The sequence below is a fragment of the Xyrauchen texanus genome, chromosome 7 (assembly GCF_025860055.1).
Source record: "Xyrauchen texanus isolate HMW12.3.18 chromosome 7, RBS_HiC_50CHRs, whole genome shotgun sequence".
Taxonomy (NCBI): domain Eukaryota; kingdom Metazoa; phylum Chordata; class Actinopteri; order Cypriniformes; family Catostomidae; genus Xyrauchen; species Xyrauchen texanus.
In genome coordinates, this window is record NC_068282.1 from 35,149,143 (window position 1) to 35,168,379 (window position 19,237).

General features: G+C 35.9%; 1 protein-coding gene and 2 long non-coding RNA genes across 6 annotated transcripts; 1 reads left to right on the forward strand and 2 right to left on the reverse strand.

Annotated features, from left to right (window-relative positions):
• The first annotated feature begins 345 nt into the window (after positions 1-345).
• LOC127646108 (zinc finger Ran-binding domain-containing protein 2-like) lies at positions 346-3,835 on the forward strand. The gene is made up of 6 exons (XM_052129561.1): positions 346-349; positions 653-733; positions 911-1,324; positions 1,411-1,583; positions 2,446-2,540; positions 3,569-3,835. The coding sequence occupies exons 1-6, from the start codon at positions 346-348 to the stop codon at positions 3,606-3,608; spliced, it is 807 nt and encodes a 268-aa protein (XP_051985521.1). The 3' UTR covers positions 3,609-3,835.
• Positions 3,836-8,987: 5,152 nt separating this feature from the next.
• Positions 8,988-14,885, reverse strand: LOC127646357 (uncharacterized). 4 transcript variants are annotated; one of them, XR_007970923.1, is made up of 8 exons: positions 14,637-14,885; positions 12,946-13,315; positions 11,280-11,476; positions 11,000-11,071; positions 10,734-10,894; positions 10,496-10,605; positions 10,079-10,411; positions 8,988-9,277 (listed from the first exon to the last, which is right to left on the reverse strand). It is a non-coding gene; the product is annotated as an uncharacterized LOC127646357 (long non-coding RNA). The 4 variants fall into 4 exon arrangements; XR_007970925.1 differs by lacking the exons at positions 12,946-13,315; positions 14,637-14,885 and adding an exon at positions 11,728-11,962 and having other exon boundaries at positions 8,989-9,277; positions 10,496-10,573; positions 10,689-10,894; XR_007970924.1 differs by lacking the exons at positions 12,946-13,315; positions 14,637-14,885 and adding an exon at positions 11,728-11,960 and having other exon boundaries at positions 8,989-9,277; positions 10,496-10,573.
• A 2,946-nt stretch (positions 14,886-17,831) lies between these two features.
• LOC127646358 (uncharacterized) lies at positions 17,832-18,366 on the reverse strand. Its single transcript, XR_007970926.1, has 3 exons — positions 18,294-18,366; positions 17,983-18,111; positions 17,832-17,893 (listed from the first exon to the last, which is right to left on the reverse strand). It is a non-coding gene; the product is annotated as an uncharacterized LOC127646358 (long non-coding RNA).
• Positions 18,367-19,237: the final 871 nt, after the last annotated feature.

Genomic DNA, 19,237 nt, shown 5'->3' on the forward strand with positions numbered 1-19,237 from the left:
TTTACAACACGCAAAAATGTATCGAACCATCCGTAGAATTTTTTTTTTTAATACAGTAAAGTATGACAACATATTCAAGCTTCATTAAGATGATAAAGTTATGCACAAATTAAATATTTAGCAGATAAACGCTGAACTTAATATATGCGATAATTTTTCACAACATGATGTCAAAAACGTTACACAACTCACCATGCTCTCCGCCATGCTTGTCTCATTGTCAATAACTCCGCCCCTCACTTCAGGTTCTGGCGCTGGGGTTCTGAAACTGGTGGTGCTGCGGGTCTGCAGCTGGATATGTCTCCAATTTCGCGCTCTGTTCTCAAAAGTCCTTGGAAGGCGCATATGCGCAAACTGTCATGGCAACTGAATAAACAAAACCTCGTCTGGTCAATATTTACTTGTCAAGTGCAAGTCAGACAGAAACTAAAAGAAATAAAGACATTTTATTTTTATTAAAATTTTACGAAAGTACATTTAAATTTTGTGCGATCTACCAGCTTTGCCTTTGCGATCGACGTATTGGGCACCGCTGATCTTAGGTATAGAATATGTGCACACTGTGACAGGTCCCTAGATTCTGGTGCTGTAGTTCCTATATCTTGTGACGCTATGCATTGTGATTAATACTGTTGTTTCTCCTCTTACACAGATGAGGATGAAAGCAGCCCAGATGGTGCTGGAACTGGATGTAATGTGCAGAAGCGATGTGTGGAAGCAAAATCACAACACGGTAAGCAAAATGTTAAGCATTATAACTTTTATTATATTTTTTTTTTCTCAGAAAGTGTATATAATTGCAGCAAATCCATCATCTAAATGTTCGATTTGGTTGTCTTTCATCCATCAGGTCCGTCCTTGCCAAAACCACCAAGGGTTCCACAAAAGTCATGCCAGGCATCAGGATAAGGAGAAAAGACTTCTAGATCCAGGTCTCGCAGTCCCCTCCACGTCTCTCACACTCTGCTCCAGAGCTCCCGCTTTCCACACCAGAGATCTCACTCTCCGCGCCAGAGGTCCCTCATTCCGCGCCAGAGGTCCCGCTCTTCAAGCCAGAGGTCCCGCTATCCGCGCGACAGCATTCCACACCAGCAGTCCCACACTCCGTGCCAGAGATCCCGCTCTCCCTACCAGAGATCCCACTCTCCATACCAAAGGTCCCTCACTCCGCGCCAGAGCTCCCACTCTTCAAGCCAGAGATCCCACACTCTGCGCTACAGCCCTCCACACCAGCTCTCCCACTTTTCTCATTGGTGGTCCCACACTCCACGTAGGAGGAACCAGCACAGAGAGGGTGGTGACTTATTCCTATTAGATAATGGAAGTATGTATGCCACCTTATTTTCTCACTGACAGTGGTGGTGTTGCAAATATCCCAAATATATTTTTTCATTCCGATTTGACCTGCAGAATTCCAAAGACGGGTCCTCTATCTGCTGGCCGCTATTCGGGAAAAGCTGTCCCAAGTGGGCCAAAACTGTGAGCCCCCAGACACTCAGTTCCACCTGGAGAAGATTAACAGTAGGCGTGAGCTCAAGAATCTGGAAGGCCATCTGGCTGATGAAGGAAAGAAGAATCTGATGGTCAGTTTAACTATGCCAGGCCAACAGTAATGCAGTGTTCCTATCCTATTCAGTGTTTTCTATGTGAATGATGGGTAGAAATCGTAAAAAAAATTTAAAAATGTTTTCAGATGTCTCGGTTGGTCAAGATTGGGGGGGCAAACCTTGAGGACTGTGTGAAAAATATGATGAAAAGGTCAATTAAAATCCATAATACAGTTTTTCTCGGTTGCTTTGGTGCATTTCTCAGTTCAGAATTGAAATTCTCAAAACTTCTAGATTATCTTTCACATCATCTAGTTACATCAGCACATCATAAAAGCAATTTTTCATCTCTTCGAACCAACAACAAATGCTTTCGAACATCCATGCAATAGCTTGTGTCCAATTTCCTGCTGTCTTTTACAGCAGATCGTGAATGTCATGTCAGCCAAAGTGCATTATACAGGTTCTCTGTTGAATTGTCACATTTAGGTATTAGGTCATTGGAGTCATTATATGCTAAAGTATTGAACAAGTTGTCATATGCAGTCTGTCTTGTATAATTTTACCATTTCTATTACACTTTTCTAGAATGAATTGCTGTATTGTAAGTCAGTGTAGTCTTGTATGACAATGAATTACATGATCTTGCGACAAACATAAGGATTTTACAGGTAATCCACTGTGTGGTGCAGTTTGCACTAATTGGTTCGAGCAGTGCACTTACTGTTGTGCAAACGTTAATGCTGATTCGGCAAATGCACCAAAGTGACTGAGAAACTGTAATCCAGTCCTCCTCTGCTTGAAGGCACAGCCACTCTGGTCACATATTTGTATTGTTAATTTAGCTAAACAAATATTGGTTAGTGATTTCACTTGGTTGTCTCTTTTCTATTGGCAGAGTTCTTACAAACCGGTTGATGGCCATGATGAACATGGATGGCACAGGGCCAAAGAAAGCTTTTGGCAAAACACAGCTCTGCCAAGTTATAATAGGTATTATATTTTTAATTTAATTTTAATTGATCAATTGTCACACATTTCTGCATATACATGGTGAAATTATTTATTTTTCACATATCCCAGCTAAGCTGGGGTCAGAGTGCAGGGTCAGCCATGATACGGCGCCCCTGGAGCAGATAGGTTCTATGGGCCTTGCTCAAGGGCCCAACAGTGGTGTCTTGGTGGTGTTGGGGCTTGAACCCCTGACCTTCTGGTCAGTAACCCAGAGCCTTAACCGCTGAGCCACCACTGCCCTGGTATGTAATACTAGATCATTTTGTATTACATGTATGATTAGAGGATGTAGTGTCTGTCTAGGTTACTAATGAACCTGGAAAATGCGACTTGGGTTTGTCTGCAGTCATGTCTTCCCTGAGAGAGACTCTTTTATTGTTTCGGTAAAACGTATTGCTCCATGTCCATGTATCATGATCTATGATCACGCTCAATTACACAGCACGTACTTTTTATTTTTTTCTACACCGCTCCATCCTCATTGGCGCTCTTGTCACGTAAATGACCACGTCCGGTCTCTGAATATGAACAAACAGGTCTTTTTTCATTTCTGTTTTAAAGTAATTTTAAATTTTGTTATCCGAAATGGAAAATTAAACTCAAATTATTTTTTAAATATCACTCATCCCTTTTTGACACAGAAAAAGAGAAATGCTTTGTATTTTAAATCAAAAATCAAATAGCCATTTGTTTTTTGTTTTTGAATACCCGATTCTAAAAGGAAAATCGAATGACCCAAAGATACATGGACCCTACATATTGTACTAGGCAGATTTGTGTATTTAATTTTTTTTGCCGGCTCGTCTGTTGATATCCTGCTAGTGCAGCTCACTTCAGAAGAAATTGTGAGGATTACTGATCTAGTTGGTTATCCATGCTTGTTTAGAGAGTTTTAATGATTTGGTGGATTGCTATGTTAGTACGAGTGATGGTTGCTGAAAATGTAATTATTTATGCTGTACTCTATAATGTCTTAAAACGAGTGATGTTGCTCCATCTTCATTCAGGTGCTCTACAGCAGTCAAAACCACCATCATCAGAGGCTGATATAAATAAACACATGTAGAACTATCTCCGGTCTGCTCCCGACAGATATGGGGGCATGGGACGCCAAAAGGGCCGGACGGCGATTGATCTGTGTTCAGATTCAGAATAGTTCCATCCACAGAACAAAGCTGAATTTTAAAAATAGTTTTTTATTTTTTTTCGTATTCATGATATTGGGTGCAAACTTCACAAAGGTAGTTTTCACTTGTATTTTTGAATTTGAAGCATCTTGAATAAAACTTTTCTTACATTTTATTACTTTTGTGACGTTATTTTGATCTAGAATAGGACATCAGTGTGTGGATGTCAAGTTTTGACATCAGTTTGATTTGCATATTTGACCTGATTTTTGACATCAATGTTTGATGTATTTTCAACATCAATTGCCCACTGGTTCCAATTCCAATTATTTTTTGTAGAGAAATAAGAGAGCAAATACTAAAAGGACAAAAATGTGCCTACCTTTTATTCTTGCCACATTTAGGCTATAACCAGTAAACTGCCAATTGTGACAGTTCCCCTTCATTTATAAAAAAATAATTAACTTTTTTTTATAAGGAATGATCAACAAAAACCATTACAAACCAAAAATGTTGAAGTAAATATAACACAAAAAATAGAACATAACAAAATATATAACAGTTATTGGAAGCAGTAATAATGTCAAAGAGAGTCTGCAATGCAATATCAGCAATACTTTTGAAGAAAAATCAGCATGTCTGCCTTCTCCGGAAAGATGCGTGATCTTTCTGGGCTAACTGTATCCCCAGCAGTAATATGGGGCTGCTAATATTAGCTGTATCTGGTGAGGCAAACATGGTACATTCCTTTAGATTCACGCTGTGTTAAAGTAAATGCTACATCATATTGGAGATGCTTCCTCCCTTGCACAAAATCCTTTTATTGTAGGTGTTGCATTTGCGGTGTTATCAATTTTAGCATAGCTTAACCAAACTTTGGAGCATTTGCAAGTGGTCAGGCTCAGCCATGGTGCCGAATGTAATGAACTGCGCTTGTGCGTAATGAAATTGGTCCGTAGCAGGTCCTGGCCAATTGCCCTCAAAAGTGAAGCCAAAACGTCTCGATCGCCCCCCGGTGACTGGTCCTAGTATAGGTCATAAACCCCGCCTGTCCATGTTATTCAATGGGACGTGAGACCAACTAAACAATTAAATTACACTTCACATATCTTTTTTTCCAAAGATGGTTTCTGTCATTTACTGTAGTTTCTATCATGTTGCTGTAATTTCAAGTGGTTTTTTTTTTCAGTTAGTTATTTGATGCTATGGGTGCTGTGATTGACAGGTTCTCTGAGCGAAGTAGTCGCTGAAGCACCAACAGACTTTTTTTCGGGATCTTCGGAGGACTGAGGAGATTGGAGCTTTAAATTGAATATCTAAATTTCTATAATTAATTATTTCACACCGTCATAATTCAAAAGTGCAGGGGTGTGTGCTTGCGATTGATTCAGCGAGAGTGAGGGCGTCACTACTCGATCCGTACCGGAAACACGATTGGTAATGCGCATTTACTAGTACTAGTAAACCACTGATCTATATATATAACTGGATTTTTATTTTTATTTTTTATTATTATTACAAATTATACATCACAAAAACAGGGAGCATTCAACAACGTAAGACACAGAACAAACTTAAAGGAACAAGGACAAAGAGCAAGATTCAAGACCGAATATGATATATATAGATTCATATACATATATGCATATACACATATATACATAAACATACATACATACATATATAAAACACAAAACAAGGATGTACTAAAACAACAAATACTTTGACATAGCAAAACATAAAGCTTCAATCTTTCTATTTTCTTTTTTAAAATATTTGAAGCTCTGGAATGATTTCACAAAATCACATAAAAATAAATTAAAGGAGGGCTTGCTTTTTTTCCATTTACATGTATGAATATGATATTTACCCAGCAACAATACCATATTAACCATGTCAGAAATTTGGGGATTCAAACTGTTTTTATAAAAAAGGATATCTTGTAGAACAGGAGGAACTGTCTCAATTTTTACTGATAACCATTTATATATATCAAGCCAAAATTGTGAAGTAAATTCACATTGAATAAAAAGGTGATTAAGTGTTTCAGGGAAGGAAGAACAGAAAACACAAGGATCCACCTCGAAATTAAATCTTTTATGTAAAAAATCACCTACAGGGTAAATCCTAAATAGGATTTTGTAATGAGTTTCCTTAACCTTTGGAGCAACAGGGTATGCAAGATAAAAGGTAAAAGATTTATCTCTTACTGAAACTTCAACATCTCCTAGAAAATAACACTGAAAATCCCCAGTGATAATATGTTTAAACACTTTATATATAAGTTCATTACTACACTTTTTATCAACTAGTTCCAAATTACAAATTTTCAAGGAAGGCAGAGAAGCAACAGGCCTAGATACAGGATCAGATAAACTACTTTGAATTATTCTTAACAAACCGGTGGGTATAGCTTTACATACTTTATCATAACTTTGAATTGTAGTTCTAACACTATATTTATTAATAAATTCATTATAAGATATAAAGTTCCCTTCTGCATCTAATAAATCTTGAATAAAAATAATGCCTTTGACATACCAATCACTTTTATAAAGAGACTTCCTATTGATAACTACAGCCCTATTATTCCAAATAGTGGCATTGTGAGGGGTAAAGTTGTGGGTAAATATCATTTTCCAAAAAAGCAGTACCTGTTTATGAAAATTGGACAATTTCAAAGGAATTTTAAATAAATCAATATCACATTTTAACACGAACTTGAGGCCACCTATAGTTTTAAAAATATATATATAACTGGATTGCTCATAGAATTCTAAACTGCCAGCAGTAGGTGAAGCTACCGGAAGTGCTCTGGCGGCCATTTTAATATTCCCTACCGACAGAGGGCATTGTCACTGTCACTACGCGATCCGTACCGGAAACACGATTGGTACTGCGCATGTGCGAAAATGCGTCTACTTCCTGTCTGAAGTATGTTGAAACAATTTACGGCAATTGTAGACAGTAGTTATTTGAGAAAATTGTTATGTATATTTTGATAAGTCACTTGTGATTTGTATCCTTTTTTTGGCAATAAAGATGACTTTATTAAGCTTTAAAAAAAAAGAAAAAGAAAAAAAAAAGACAGTAGTTATTTGACACTACCCGGTACCGGAGATAGCTTAACTAGTGATTCTCTTGATATAAAGACAATAATTGTATTGTTCCTATTGATGCATATTTTTTATTTCTCCCCTACGAGTGTTTTGTATGTTTTTTTCTTGTTAATAATAAAAATAAAAAAATTTAAATACACTTTTTTGTAAAATATGTTTCAAGGTTAAAATGTGGCACAAATTAAATTGATAAAATATATGGAATATATATATATATATATATATATATATATATATATATATATATATATATATATATATATATATATATATATATATTTGTATTGCTTAATGTGAACATTCAGTTCACAGTGTGGTACAACAAAGTTAATACACTACAATAAATATAAATATAAAGAATAACAGCAATATAAGAATAGTTAAGGAAACTACTTTACCAAACTCCAAACAGAAACAAAACTAAAAAGTAACTAAAATAATAAACTAGAAAGAAAAAGAAAGTGGGAATTACTTAAATTAAAAGAAAATTACACATTAATTAAATTAAAATGTTTGTAGGCCGTGCAAATTGTACATGTTCTGAGTGCTTTTTTGTTAAGTGAAGTATTATCTCTTGTAAGAATGCCAAAAAAAAAAAATAGGTTTACAATTAAAAATATTTACATTTATGAATATAAAATCTACATAGTCAAAATAATTACATTTATTATAAAGCAGGCATTTGGATCTGCTTCAACAAATTCAAAAATAACAGTTTTAGGATTCTTTGAAAAACTTAGATTTTTAGATAAACAAACTAACATCTTCCCAAAGTTGCAAAGAATAAATGCATGACCAAAACAAATGAAGAGAGGTTTCAGTGTCATTCTGACAAAAAGAGCAATTAGTGTCAAAATCAGATCTAAAATGTTTCTTTGAGAAATTTTTGACAGGGTAAATATTATGAATTAATTAAAAAGATATTTGTTTTACTTTGCTTTTTTGCATAGACCATATATTTTTCCAATTTAAATGATCAAAGAGTCCATTCCAATATGAGATTATAGTAGGGGCAGAGACAATGTTCTCAAGGAATAGAGCTCTTATTTTATGATTCCTTCCTTTTTTTTCAGTGAAACATATCACACCAATAGGTGTGCTTACAGGTTCAGGAGAGGGTAATGAACCCATAAGAGTGTGTATTATTTTTGAAAATCATGTGTAAGCCAGATGGAATAGCATCCATAACTGTTATATTCTGAAATAAATTCAGTATACCTAAAAAGCAAACCTTCATTATTAAAGAGCTGTCTTACATGAAATATTCCATTACTGAACCAGTAATTATAGAACAAAGATTTATTCTTAAATAGAATGTTCCTATTGTTCCATATGTAACACAGATGAGGAGAAAAGTTTAGTGCCAAAAGTCCATGCCAAAAGAACTTGTTGGTGAAAGTTAGATAGATTGACAGGGACTTATTGAATACCATAATTACATAAAAAAAAAAATAAAATTGCACCACCAAGTTGTGAGAAGGCAAGCTGAGGGAAAATATTCCAGAGGTGGGGTTAAGGAATCGATTAAGCCAGTTTTTTTTAATTGTGTTATTTAGTGAGCTGAAATCACCCTTTTTGTGAGAATTTTGTATCACTGACTTTTTCAAATAATGGTATTTGTTTTTCCATAAAAATTTAATTAATATCCCATTGATTACTTTACACGTGGGCTTATCAATGTACAATGACTGAGTGGCATTAATTAGGCGAGACAGACCCTCTGATTTAACAAGCAAAGATTGTTAAATCTTGTTAAATCAAAGATAGGTCTCTCTGCAGCCCCGCAATTAAGCCGCTTCATTGTTTATGTAACAATTGTGTTCAAATTAGCAGTGCATATAGTTATATTTGGTTATTTGTATACCCAAATATGTAACAGCTTTTAACTGAAATACCACAAATTGTATCGTACTGTTTTTAATCAGAAGTAATTCACATGTATTGAGATTAAGAAGTAAAAGCCTCAGGCTTTAGAAAAGACATGAACATAGGGTGCATAGGGCTGCTGTTAAACTGAATAGTTTACATTTGTTAGAACCCATTTGGGAAATACAGATGTGTTTATAAGTGTGTGTGTGCATTTCTTTACATTTAATATTTTATTTTCTGAAGATATGTTCTACTTATTTCAGCATACTTTAACAAATGTCTGCATTTAAGAAACACACAGGATAAAGTTATTTATTCATTCAATTTATTTAATACATTAATTAATTGCTTCCATCCCTCACTGACTCACTCACTGGAACATGGCATTGACCTTCAAGCCTTATTCATCAACACAGTATGACAAAAATAATCCTTTGTATTGGAGAATTCACCCCCGAGGACCTTCCTGAGGGCATTTTGTTGTTCATCCCTGTTCATTTGCAGAAATGCAGGCTCTCTCACATCCCCATGGAATAAGTCTGTGATTGTGAACCCAGTGCTAAGCTGCATGAAGGTCTTTTACAATGGCCGGCTGTTGCACCTGGTGAAATAAAGGATATATATATATATATATATATATATAGATATAACTAATTAAACTATATATCGAGCAAGCATGCATGCAACTGCTATGGTTGTTATCCTTGAACAACAGGTGTATTCCTTTAAAATCCTTTAAAAACAGCATGTATTTCTGTTAATCAGCAGTATTCTGACATATATCCTTGATGTATTTCCTAGATATCCCTTATATGATATGTTCCTGGCATGCTGTTTTGCCTTGATGAGTTAAATAGCTTTGGAGCTTGTATTTTCTTTCATTAATCAAATGGTAATGTGAAGGAACAAACAAGGCCGCCTCATTGTAAGGGTTTGCTGAAATGGAGGTGAAAAGTAAAAGGTATGGTGAGGACAAGGCTGGTTTGTCTCTTACACAAATGTTTCTAAGTTGATGTGTTCTTACCATGAACTATGACATATGTCCAAAATATGTGGAGTTACCAGCTGATGTATGTTTTTTAAAAAATAGATGGGTGTGGAATTTTCCACCAATATTTAATTAATGAAGGAAATAAAACATATTGGTGGCGAGGGAAAGAGACAAGGGCAATAATCCCATTGGTCAGAGATAGTGGGTAAAATATAACAAAAGGTATATAACTGAGAACTTAGGAGGATAAAGTCAGGACAGACAGCTGGCTGGACTCATGTTTGTTGGTGTTCAATAAACTACAACTTTGGCATCTGGAACTCAAGACTCCGAGAGTTTTCTTACAACTTAGAGAGATTCATCGCGATTTTCCACGACACTGCTTGATATATGAACAATAAAATAATTTACCTTATCAGCGTTCTCTTCAACCACAACTCTTCTGCTGGGCAACAGGTTTGTGGTGGTGGATTTGGACACCCTAAAGACAGGCTCAAGGGTTCCCTGAAGGAGTTGGGATGCTTCTTCTGTCCAGTATGCAAATCTCTGTCCATAACTTTGGAAAATATGTAAATGTATATGCACTGTATTTGTAAAACATAATAAGTAAGCATGTTAAAACACAACCTGCTTTGCAGTGTTGATTCCATACACCACAGCAGGAAGGTGGAGATCCCAGTCATTGTGGTTTTCATTCACATACTTCCTGAGAGCACGCTTGATATTCTGATTGGTCCGTTCATCCTGTACATATCAATGCATATATAAAGTTGACAAATAACCACAAGACAACAATAGATCTTACAGAACAGATATCCAAAGAGTTACCTGTCCGTTGGTCTGGGGATGGTAAGCACTGGAGACAGCATGTTAGATTTTCAGCGTACTGAAAATGCTGTTGTTGAGCTGTAGAGGGATTATCAGTTAAATCTGCAAGACTGGAGTAATTGTAGACAACAACATATATGTAGAGATTAGAGTAGGGGGAAGAAAACATAATAAAACCTTTACAAAACTTCACCTTGTTGACAAACTCCTTCCCTTGGTCTGTAATGATTTTCCTTACCATGCCGAACAAGTACAACTTTGTGGTTATTATTGCAGACACCTCAGCTGCCGTCTTAGATTGCATTGGTCTGTCCTGGTAAGGACATACTTGTTGTTGCGTGCTGTTTCTGGCAGTGGTCCAATCAAATCCAAACCAAGCACTTCCCAAGATTCTTTTACCTGCATGGCACAAAATTAGCATCAGCCAAATGCTGGGAAAACTGTACACAAGCTTGAGACTAGCTTGTTAATCTCATCAGTATGCTAAATTATTGTACGCAGTACCTTAATGGAATGCAAGACTGGCACAACAGTCTTGATGGGGTCATTCAACTGGCAGCGGTGACAAGATCTGACCTAAAAAGCAAAAATAATTTTTTAACAAAATGTCTAGAATAATATCCAGTTGATACAAGTTGGTGATGACAATAAATATAACTTCTAAATCAAGGAGGTATCGAACAATCAGAGGTGGCAAAAATAGACACATTCTTAAGTATAGATACTTGTAAAGAAAGTAAAAGAAAAATAAGAAAGTAAAAGTACCACCAATGTAGTACATTACCCATTCTTTCACATCCTGGATAATTGTAGGCCAATAGTAGCCAGCAATAACCCTGTTTTGAGTGCCTCTGACACCACTGTGATTGCCAGTCCCAGGGTTATTGTGGCACTCCATTAGAACAGACCTCTTCTCTTCCTCTGACAGGACAACTAGCCGCATGTACTGCCTACTAGGACCGATGTAGAAGAGCCTGTCGTCTGTTTTTAGAGGAAAAAAGAAAAAGTTGGAAAAAGTAAAAAGACTACATTATAAACTACATTATATCCACTTTTTTTATTTTTTATAATACCCATGTATTAACACCCAGATACGTGAGCTGAACAAGTACAGTTAACGTAGCTTAATATATTAGCTTAATAAGATATTTTAAACACAATTTGTGAATTAAGCACATGACCCTGGTTGTTCCAGACAGTCAGTTCTCTTTTTTCATTATAAAATCCATTACCTTTAGCTAATAGTGAAATTCGTTGACGCCCGTTTCACCTTCCGACGCTCTGTGGGATTGTCGGGAATTTCTCCTTTTAAGAGAAATTCTTGAATTTGTACATACAACACAAAAGAATCCATATTTAAATCAATCACTCTCCAACGCGATTCTATAAATCGAGCACATGCGCAGTACAAATCGTGAGAGTAAAGTCGACCTGTAGAGCAGACTGTCGTAAAAACGTTAGCGATGACAGGAAGTGACATCAAATATGAGTTTTCGCACATGCGCAGTACCAATCGTGTTTCCGGTACGGATCGAGTAGTGACAGGCATCGCGTCATGTGCAGCAGCGTTTAACCGCGAAACAACACTCACTTAAGGATGCGGCTAAAGTGCCCACAGGTTGTAATTTATGACTATGCACATATTAAGCACACATTAGTCGTTATGCCCACTCATAATCAACAGTAAAAATACAACACCAAAGTGTATTAATACCCCTTTTTAAAGCAAAGTTATCCATCTGCAGATTGTTACAGGATGCAATGTTTCTCTGCCTTCATAGTTTAAATCTGTTGATGCTCATTGTTCATAATGTTGACAAATTATACAACTGCATAATTTGCCAACATTATTAACCATTTTTGACTAGATTATATAATAAATGTGAACTAATTTGGGGGGGCATGCACATCACCAAATTTTAAAGTTGTTAATAAAAACGACTAGCTTTGTGTTGATATTGTAACTAGACAGTACCTCTTCAGAATAAATCCAGAACAATCAAATATAAAAACGTAGTATACACACAAGTTCATATACAGTATGTGTCTGTGTGTGTGTACACACACACACACATATATTAATTTACCTTTACTTAATGGAATTATCCATTTGCATTCATTTCTGGAATATGTACATACCAGCTTGTGAGAATTTAATTATTTCAACAATCCCCTGATCTTTTAAATCATAATTAGAAATAAGTTTATTGACATATGCACACAAGGAAATCATACCTATTTATTTGTTCAATAACAAAAGCTTCCAAGTACACACAAAAATTGACTTAAACTGAACAATACAATAAAAATGTGCAGATATGTGGGAACAAATCTGCTAATGGATTTAACAACAATCCCACATTATTCAGCTTTCAAAAGAATGGTAGCAAGACATGCCATCAGAGCTAGTGGCAACAGTTCTCCACCGGATAGCACTTTCTGTGCACTACCTGTTTATCAGCACTCAGTGTCGAGAGCTCTTCCCAAGATGAACACACTGATCGACATGAAGTCCTGAGGTGGATTTATAAGACCGTCAGACAGCATCCTGAAAGTCTGCAAGACAGCTGAGAGATTTCTTCAACAGCACACACTCACAAGGCCCATCTCTGTCCCCACAAAGGTTCTGGATCTACATGGTGGTTCTGCATTCAAGGAACTTGAGGCAAACATGTTCAACCTAGAACCATACAACAGTCACATCTTCATACTCCGTGCATTGCAGAAAGCAGCACAAACATCAGCATCCACTTCATTGCCAAGGAAACATGTGCTGCATCATACTCCAAATGGCTTAAGAAAACTCTGGGCAAGCTTGTACTGCAAAATAGAAGAAAAAAGAAAAGTTTGATATAAAGATCAGGAGCTGGTTGCACCAGCTATACAAAAGTCTAAACTTAGCCTAGTTGTGGTGTAAATGGGCACGAAGTCACAATTTACTAAATATTTGAGCATTGCACCATTAAACTTCAGTACGACGTAACCCTAAGTATAAACAGAAGACTCAGAGCAGGTGTAACTGATGGAATAAAAAAGAAGACTGATATTTTATGACATCAATAAGCTCATGTTTTGCATGTTTGGCATCAATCAAATAATTGTGATTATGACATAATTGCCTGTTTTATGTGTTTCATAAATATGAGGAATAATTACCATACAAACTAACTACCAGTAATTCATTTATACTTAAGTCATATAATAAAATAAGGGTATGATTTCCTTTTCAGGCTTCAAAATAATATGAATGACAGTCAAATATAAAAGTATAAAATTTTAAATAATTAAAATAATATCTTAATTATCAAAATATGTTTCTCAAGAGAGCTGCTCTTGTGACGTCCGCAGTGACGGTTACGTAAGCAAACAAGGTTTGTACGTCAACCGTAACAAAATCAAACTGAAGTTCATGGTTTTTTAATACTTATGTGTACAAATATGAACACTGCTTAAAAGATCAATGCAGGTAAACGTCATAGTATGCGACTACACATCACTTTACGGAGAGTTTACGACTTACTAGTTAAGACTTTAAGAACAGGCGGAGCAACCAAATTAAGCACCGACTTAGTTGCAAACTAACTAGTAGTTACAAAGCCTTGAACTTTATACCCCAACTTAAGACCTTACACACAGCTATTTACTCAACCTCATGTCCTTCCAAACCTGTATGACTTTTTCTGTGGAACACAAAAGATGACATTTTAAAAAATGTTTTTGTCCATATAATGAATGCCATTGGTGACCAAAACAAGCTATTTTGTTCACCATTTACTTTCCTTATATGGAATACAAAATACATTGTTGGGGGTTCTGCAAAAGAAAGTCACATGGATTTGGAAGGACATGAGGTTGTGTATATGATGACAGAATTTACATATTTGGTTCAACTTTATTAATATCAAATGTTATACATGTTATACTATCTGAAACAGTAATTTTATGAGACTTCTACTGCATGTTGCAAAAGTATCTTCACTGCAAATAAAAACAGATAGTATAATATATTTTTCTCTGTTAAAACAGCTCTTCAGTGAAGCCAGGCTGACTCCTCATACAGCTCTTCCTCCTGTTGCAAACCAATTCCAGTTTTATCTAACATTCAGTGCGATGTTTATTGAAATCCAAACGGCAAACTTACCTTGTTTAACTTCAACAATATCCATGTGCTCCCTGTCAGGGCTGGACTGGGAAGAGAAATCGGAACGGGATTTGACATAACTGGCCCAAAATTTGTTGGGGGGAAGAGTGTTCGCTAACGCGGCGGCTCGTTTTAGCTTATCGCAGACGACACAGCGGCCCGCTCGGTTCTCCCGATGGCCAGTCCACCCTGATCAAAGTGCGTCGGTCCACCGGAAAAATGTCCGGTAGGCCAGATTACCAGTCCAGCCCTGACTTAGGTAAAGTTGGTTTTATATTCGCACATTCGCGTTAAAGAACTTTTTCAATTAAATAGTCAATAAAGCTATTTTTTTTTTTTTCAGATTCGAAGCAGCTACATGATATTGACAACAAAGGTTGTGAACTACAACATTTTTTACAATCGATCAAAATGGGCAAGTATATTTTTAAGCATGTACTTTAGAGATGAATAGTCAATGTGTGTCGTAACCAAGATAGGGACCGTCTAAAAAGTTCATATTGTTTTTCATCGTGTGCAAACAGACAACTACATTTTAGCCAACTGTAGCCTACTGGCAAATATCTCTCACATTATGTGTTCTGATGCTATAGAATGTCCTTTAGCAACAAAACCTGCATTATAATGATGGTGTTTAAAAATGTGTTTATGAAATAATAATGAATGAATCTGTACATGAACTGTAATTTGGTAACAATCCAGACTGTAGAAAGGAAAATCATGTTTAATCTCTTGAACATAGTTAATTGCTTCATTTTACAACCGTTTATATTTATTTATTTATTTGAGAAAAAAAAAATGAAAAAGAACTGTGTAAGTGTGGTGGTTTTAATAATGACATATGATTTATTTCAAAAGGTTTTGAAAAGCATCGAGACGACTGCTACAAAGCAAGTTGGATCATCTTGTCTGGACTCTACAGAACATACTACAGCCCATGTCTTGCTGTTTTATTCACCTCTGTTTTTCTGTTTTTATCTGTGATAAAGAGTGTGTAACAGTGTTCTCCAGGTGTTGAATAAAAAGAATGGTTAAACTCTATTTTATGTTTTCCTGTTGTATGACATCTGTGTTTAACATGGAACTCTAACAATAACACAATTTATGTACATTGATTGATGTTTACAGTCCTGCAGAAATATTACTGTCCATGGTACTGAATCTATCAGATTATTGACAAGTACTCAGAAAACATGACAGCAAACATGATGTTTATTTTGGGTGTGGATTTTGGAATAAACTGCTGCTTCAATGTAAATGTAATAAGTGACTTATCAAGGTATTCATCAATATTTTTCTTTCTAAATATCACGTGAGTTGAATGACTTCTCTAGGCTTGTGAGATTTTACTTTGTTATAGAAGTTACCAGTGTAATTACTGAAATGTTCTTTTCATGTATTCTTTAATGTCTGTATCTGATATCTGAATGCAGTAACAGTGCTTGCTAATTTAGCCTGGCTTCCAGAAATGAATCTGGAATCAGCAATGTTGAGATATTTTGTTGATATTAAGTCATTGAAGGAAAATGATATTGTCTGTTTTATAAAGGGAATTATGGGGCGGAGATAATTTGCCAGGACAAGTGGGGTGAGGCATACACACATTGTCTGGTACCCTAAAAGTGTCAGTCAGAAAGTTGTTTATTTTATGTTCATCTTAATACAATACACAATACAGAACTGCACAACATGTCCCTTCTGCAAGAGGTTTAGCTAAGAGAACATTCATTTGTCACTTTATTCTGAGACATTCAAGCATTTGTGGTCTGTCTATGGACACTTACAGACTTCTAAATCAGTCAGCTACATTTGAGGCATACAAATTAATAAAAGAAAAGCAGCAAGCATACATTTCAAATGATAATAATGGTAAACACATCAACCTAATAGTAATGTTTCTTACAATATGAGTGATTAGATTTGGTTAAATGATATTTAATATACAAATGATTAAATGATAAAGCATAAGCAAAATTGATAAAACATAAGCAAGAAAAAATATATATACGTATGTATTTTTTCTGCTTCATCAAATACATACATATTTTTTACAATTTAAACACACTTTTAGCATGAGCTCCTCTAACTGAATAGCTTACAAACACAAACCACAAATCCATGGTTCCTCTTTTGGTGGCAGATTAATTTCGAGGCACTGGACATGAAACCACCTCTGGCATAATTCACATTGAACCTGGAAGAAAAATAGGACATTGTTAGATTTATTCAGAAACTGTTGTAATTATGAAATGTATTTGTGAAAACTCATTTTCTCTTCAATTTCTTTTCACTTTCAACAAATAGGCAATAATGACATAAAGAATACCCAGGAGCAGAGCTCCTCTGTTTGGTCCTTAGTGTCTTTTTGTCCACATACAGAGCAATACTCATCTCTCGACACTGCAATTATGATAATGTAGATAATTATACTCCATCACTCTGTCTCTGGAAATAAACTGTTCTTTCAAAATAGTTTGCCAGTACCTGATGCCTGCAAAATTGTTTTGGCAACATTTTTCCTGATGTGGCACATTTCCTCTTTGCTGAGTATTATGTTGATGCTCTCAGGAATTTTTGGAAAGTGCTCCACCACCTGCCTGGCCATCTAGAAGGAGAGCGGAGAACATTACTAGTCTCATATGGGAAAATGTGAGAACAGTGTTTATGTAAAGTAGTTTTCCCTCCATTTACCTGCATCACAAAGACACCACAGCTGAAAGCATCCTCCTGGAACGAATGGTGTATTGTCCCAGGCTTCCACATAGTGTCCACCCAGTCTTTTCTTCCATGCTGGTTTCCTCTCTTCCTGAAATATTCCCTGTTGTAGGAAAAATACAGTGTGTGGGGTTGTGGTGGTCTTCAGCAACATCCATATGCTAATATTCCAATATTAGTGTTGTAGATCGAAAAAGGTTACAGATTTTTTAAACAACATAACATACACAAATTTTTTGCATGCTTGTGTGGCAAGTTTCATTTCATCACTACCACGTTGAGGGTCAAGTATGAAAATGGTGTTAGTTGTAGCATGTAGACACTAAATATTAAAAAAAATAAATAAGAATTAGTCATTCAATTAAATGTCTGTGAAAAGGTCAAACATTTATGTATGGGTGTATCAATGTTTATCTGTAATAGTCATACAACACAATAATTGTATTTTTTACTTATAATATATTTTTACTTACCACAAACCTCCAGTGCACGTGTCTGATATTTACAACAGAGATGACCCCATCATATTGCTCAAAGTTGACCTATATATCAGAAATGTAAATAAACGTATTTGTGTACTGTAAAATACATGGACATATAAAAATGCAGAATCATAAGTAGTTGCACTCACTTTTTTCAAACCTTGTCGTATGACCTGGTCTTCTGGGCCATTTAAAATGACACTTGTGGTGTAATGGCTTAGCTGGTAGATATTTGCACCCTTTGCATTAAGTACAGCTCTTAAATAGCACTCGATCGTCTGGGAAAAAAAAAGATAAATCATTGCAATTATTCAATTTATTTCAATTAGTAGGTACATTGAGAAAAAACATTTAGTATCTGGCATTTACTTTTTCTTAGGTACAACATTTTTTATAGTTTATAAATGTATATATAGTACAATTTTGTATTTACTATATATTTTTGTTATGATATGTGTACCTCTCCAAATAACCAGTCATGCGGCTTCAGTGTTAGGAACTCCTTGTGATGTAACAGGAACTCCAGATTCTGATCGTCAGACTTCACAATGGCTACAACCAGTTCATTGTGCGGTTCTGTCCATAACATGTCAATCTGTGAATGTTACACACTTCATATAGTCAATAATAAGTTAGCTGAATATATGCAATAAATAGTTTCATTTGTTGTACTAACTTAATTACCTCTTCCTCTACAGGGAGTGCCTCTGCAGGAAGCTGCATTGGCTCAGGACTTGACTGTTTGTGGCTTTTTGGCTTATCTTTGTGGATCCTTCTTTTCTTTTTTTGTGGAACAGGCATTCTCTGAGGAACAGAAAAGAATTTGGATTTGGTGTTTGGGAAATGTTCTTCCTTCTTCTTCATCCAAGTTTCTTGACACTGATCATGGTTCAGAGGTGGCTCAGTCTGGAGCAACAGCTTTTGAGGAAGGTTATGCAGAATGATGTGCTCTGTATGTCTTGTTTGCAGAGACTGATGCATTTTTCTTATGAAGATTCCTGGTTTGACATTTTGTTCTTTATGCATTATGGAATGTTTGACAATTCCAAACCACCTTTCTATGTGACAATTGGTATCTCTTGTTTTTGGAAGTGTCAATGTTGTCACCAAATCCTGTTCACAAGATTCATACCTACCGGTAGTCAGGTCTCCCAACAGCAAGCCACTCCAAAGAGGAAAAATGGCAAGGTAGGTATCAAAGAGGACAGTGAGGATGCCCGGACAAAAGTATGGGTTGTCCTCTTTGGCCAAACATGTCTCATCACCTTCCTCTTCTTCCTTCAGCTCTTTCATGATCTGCTGGAAGAAAGCAGTGAATGGTGATCTGCCAATGATGGTCATTGCATGTCTTCTCTCTTCACTTTCACACATTTCCCAGTCTTCAGATTGGGAAGTTTCTTCCAG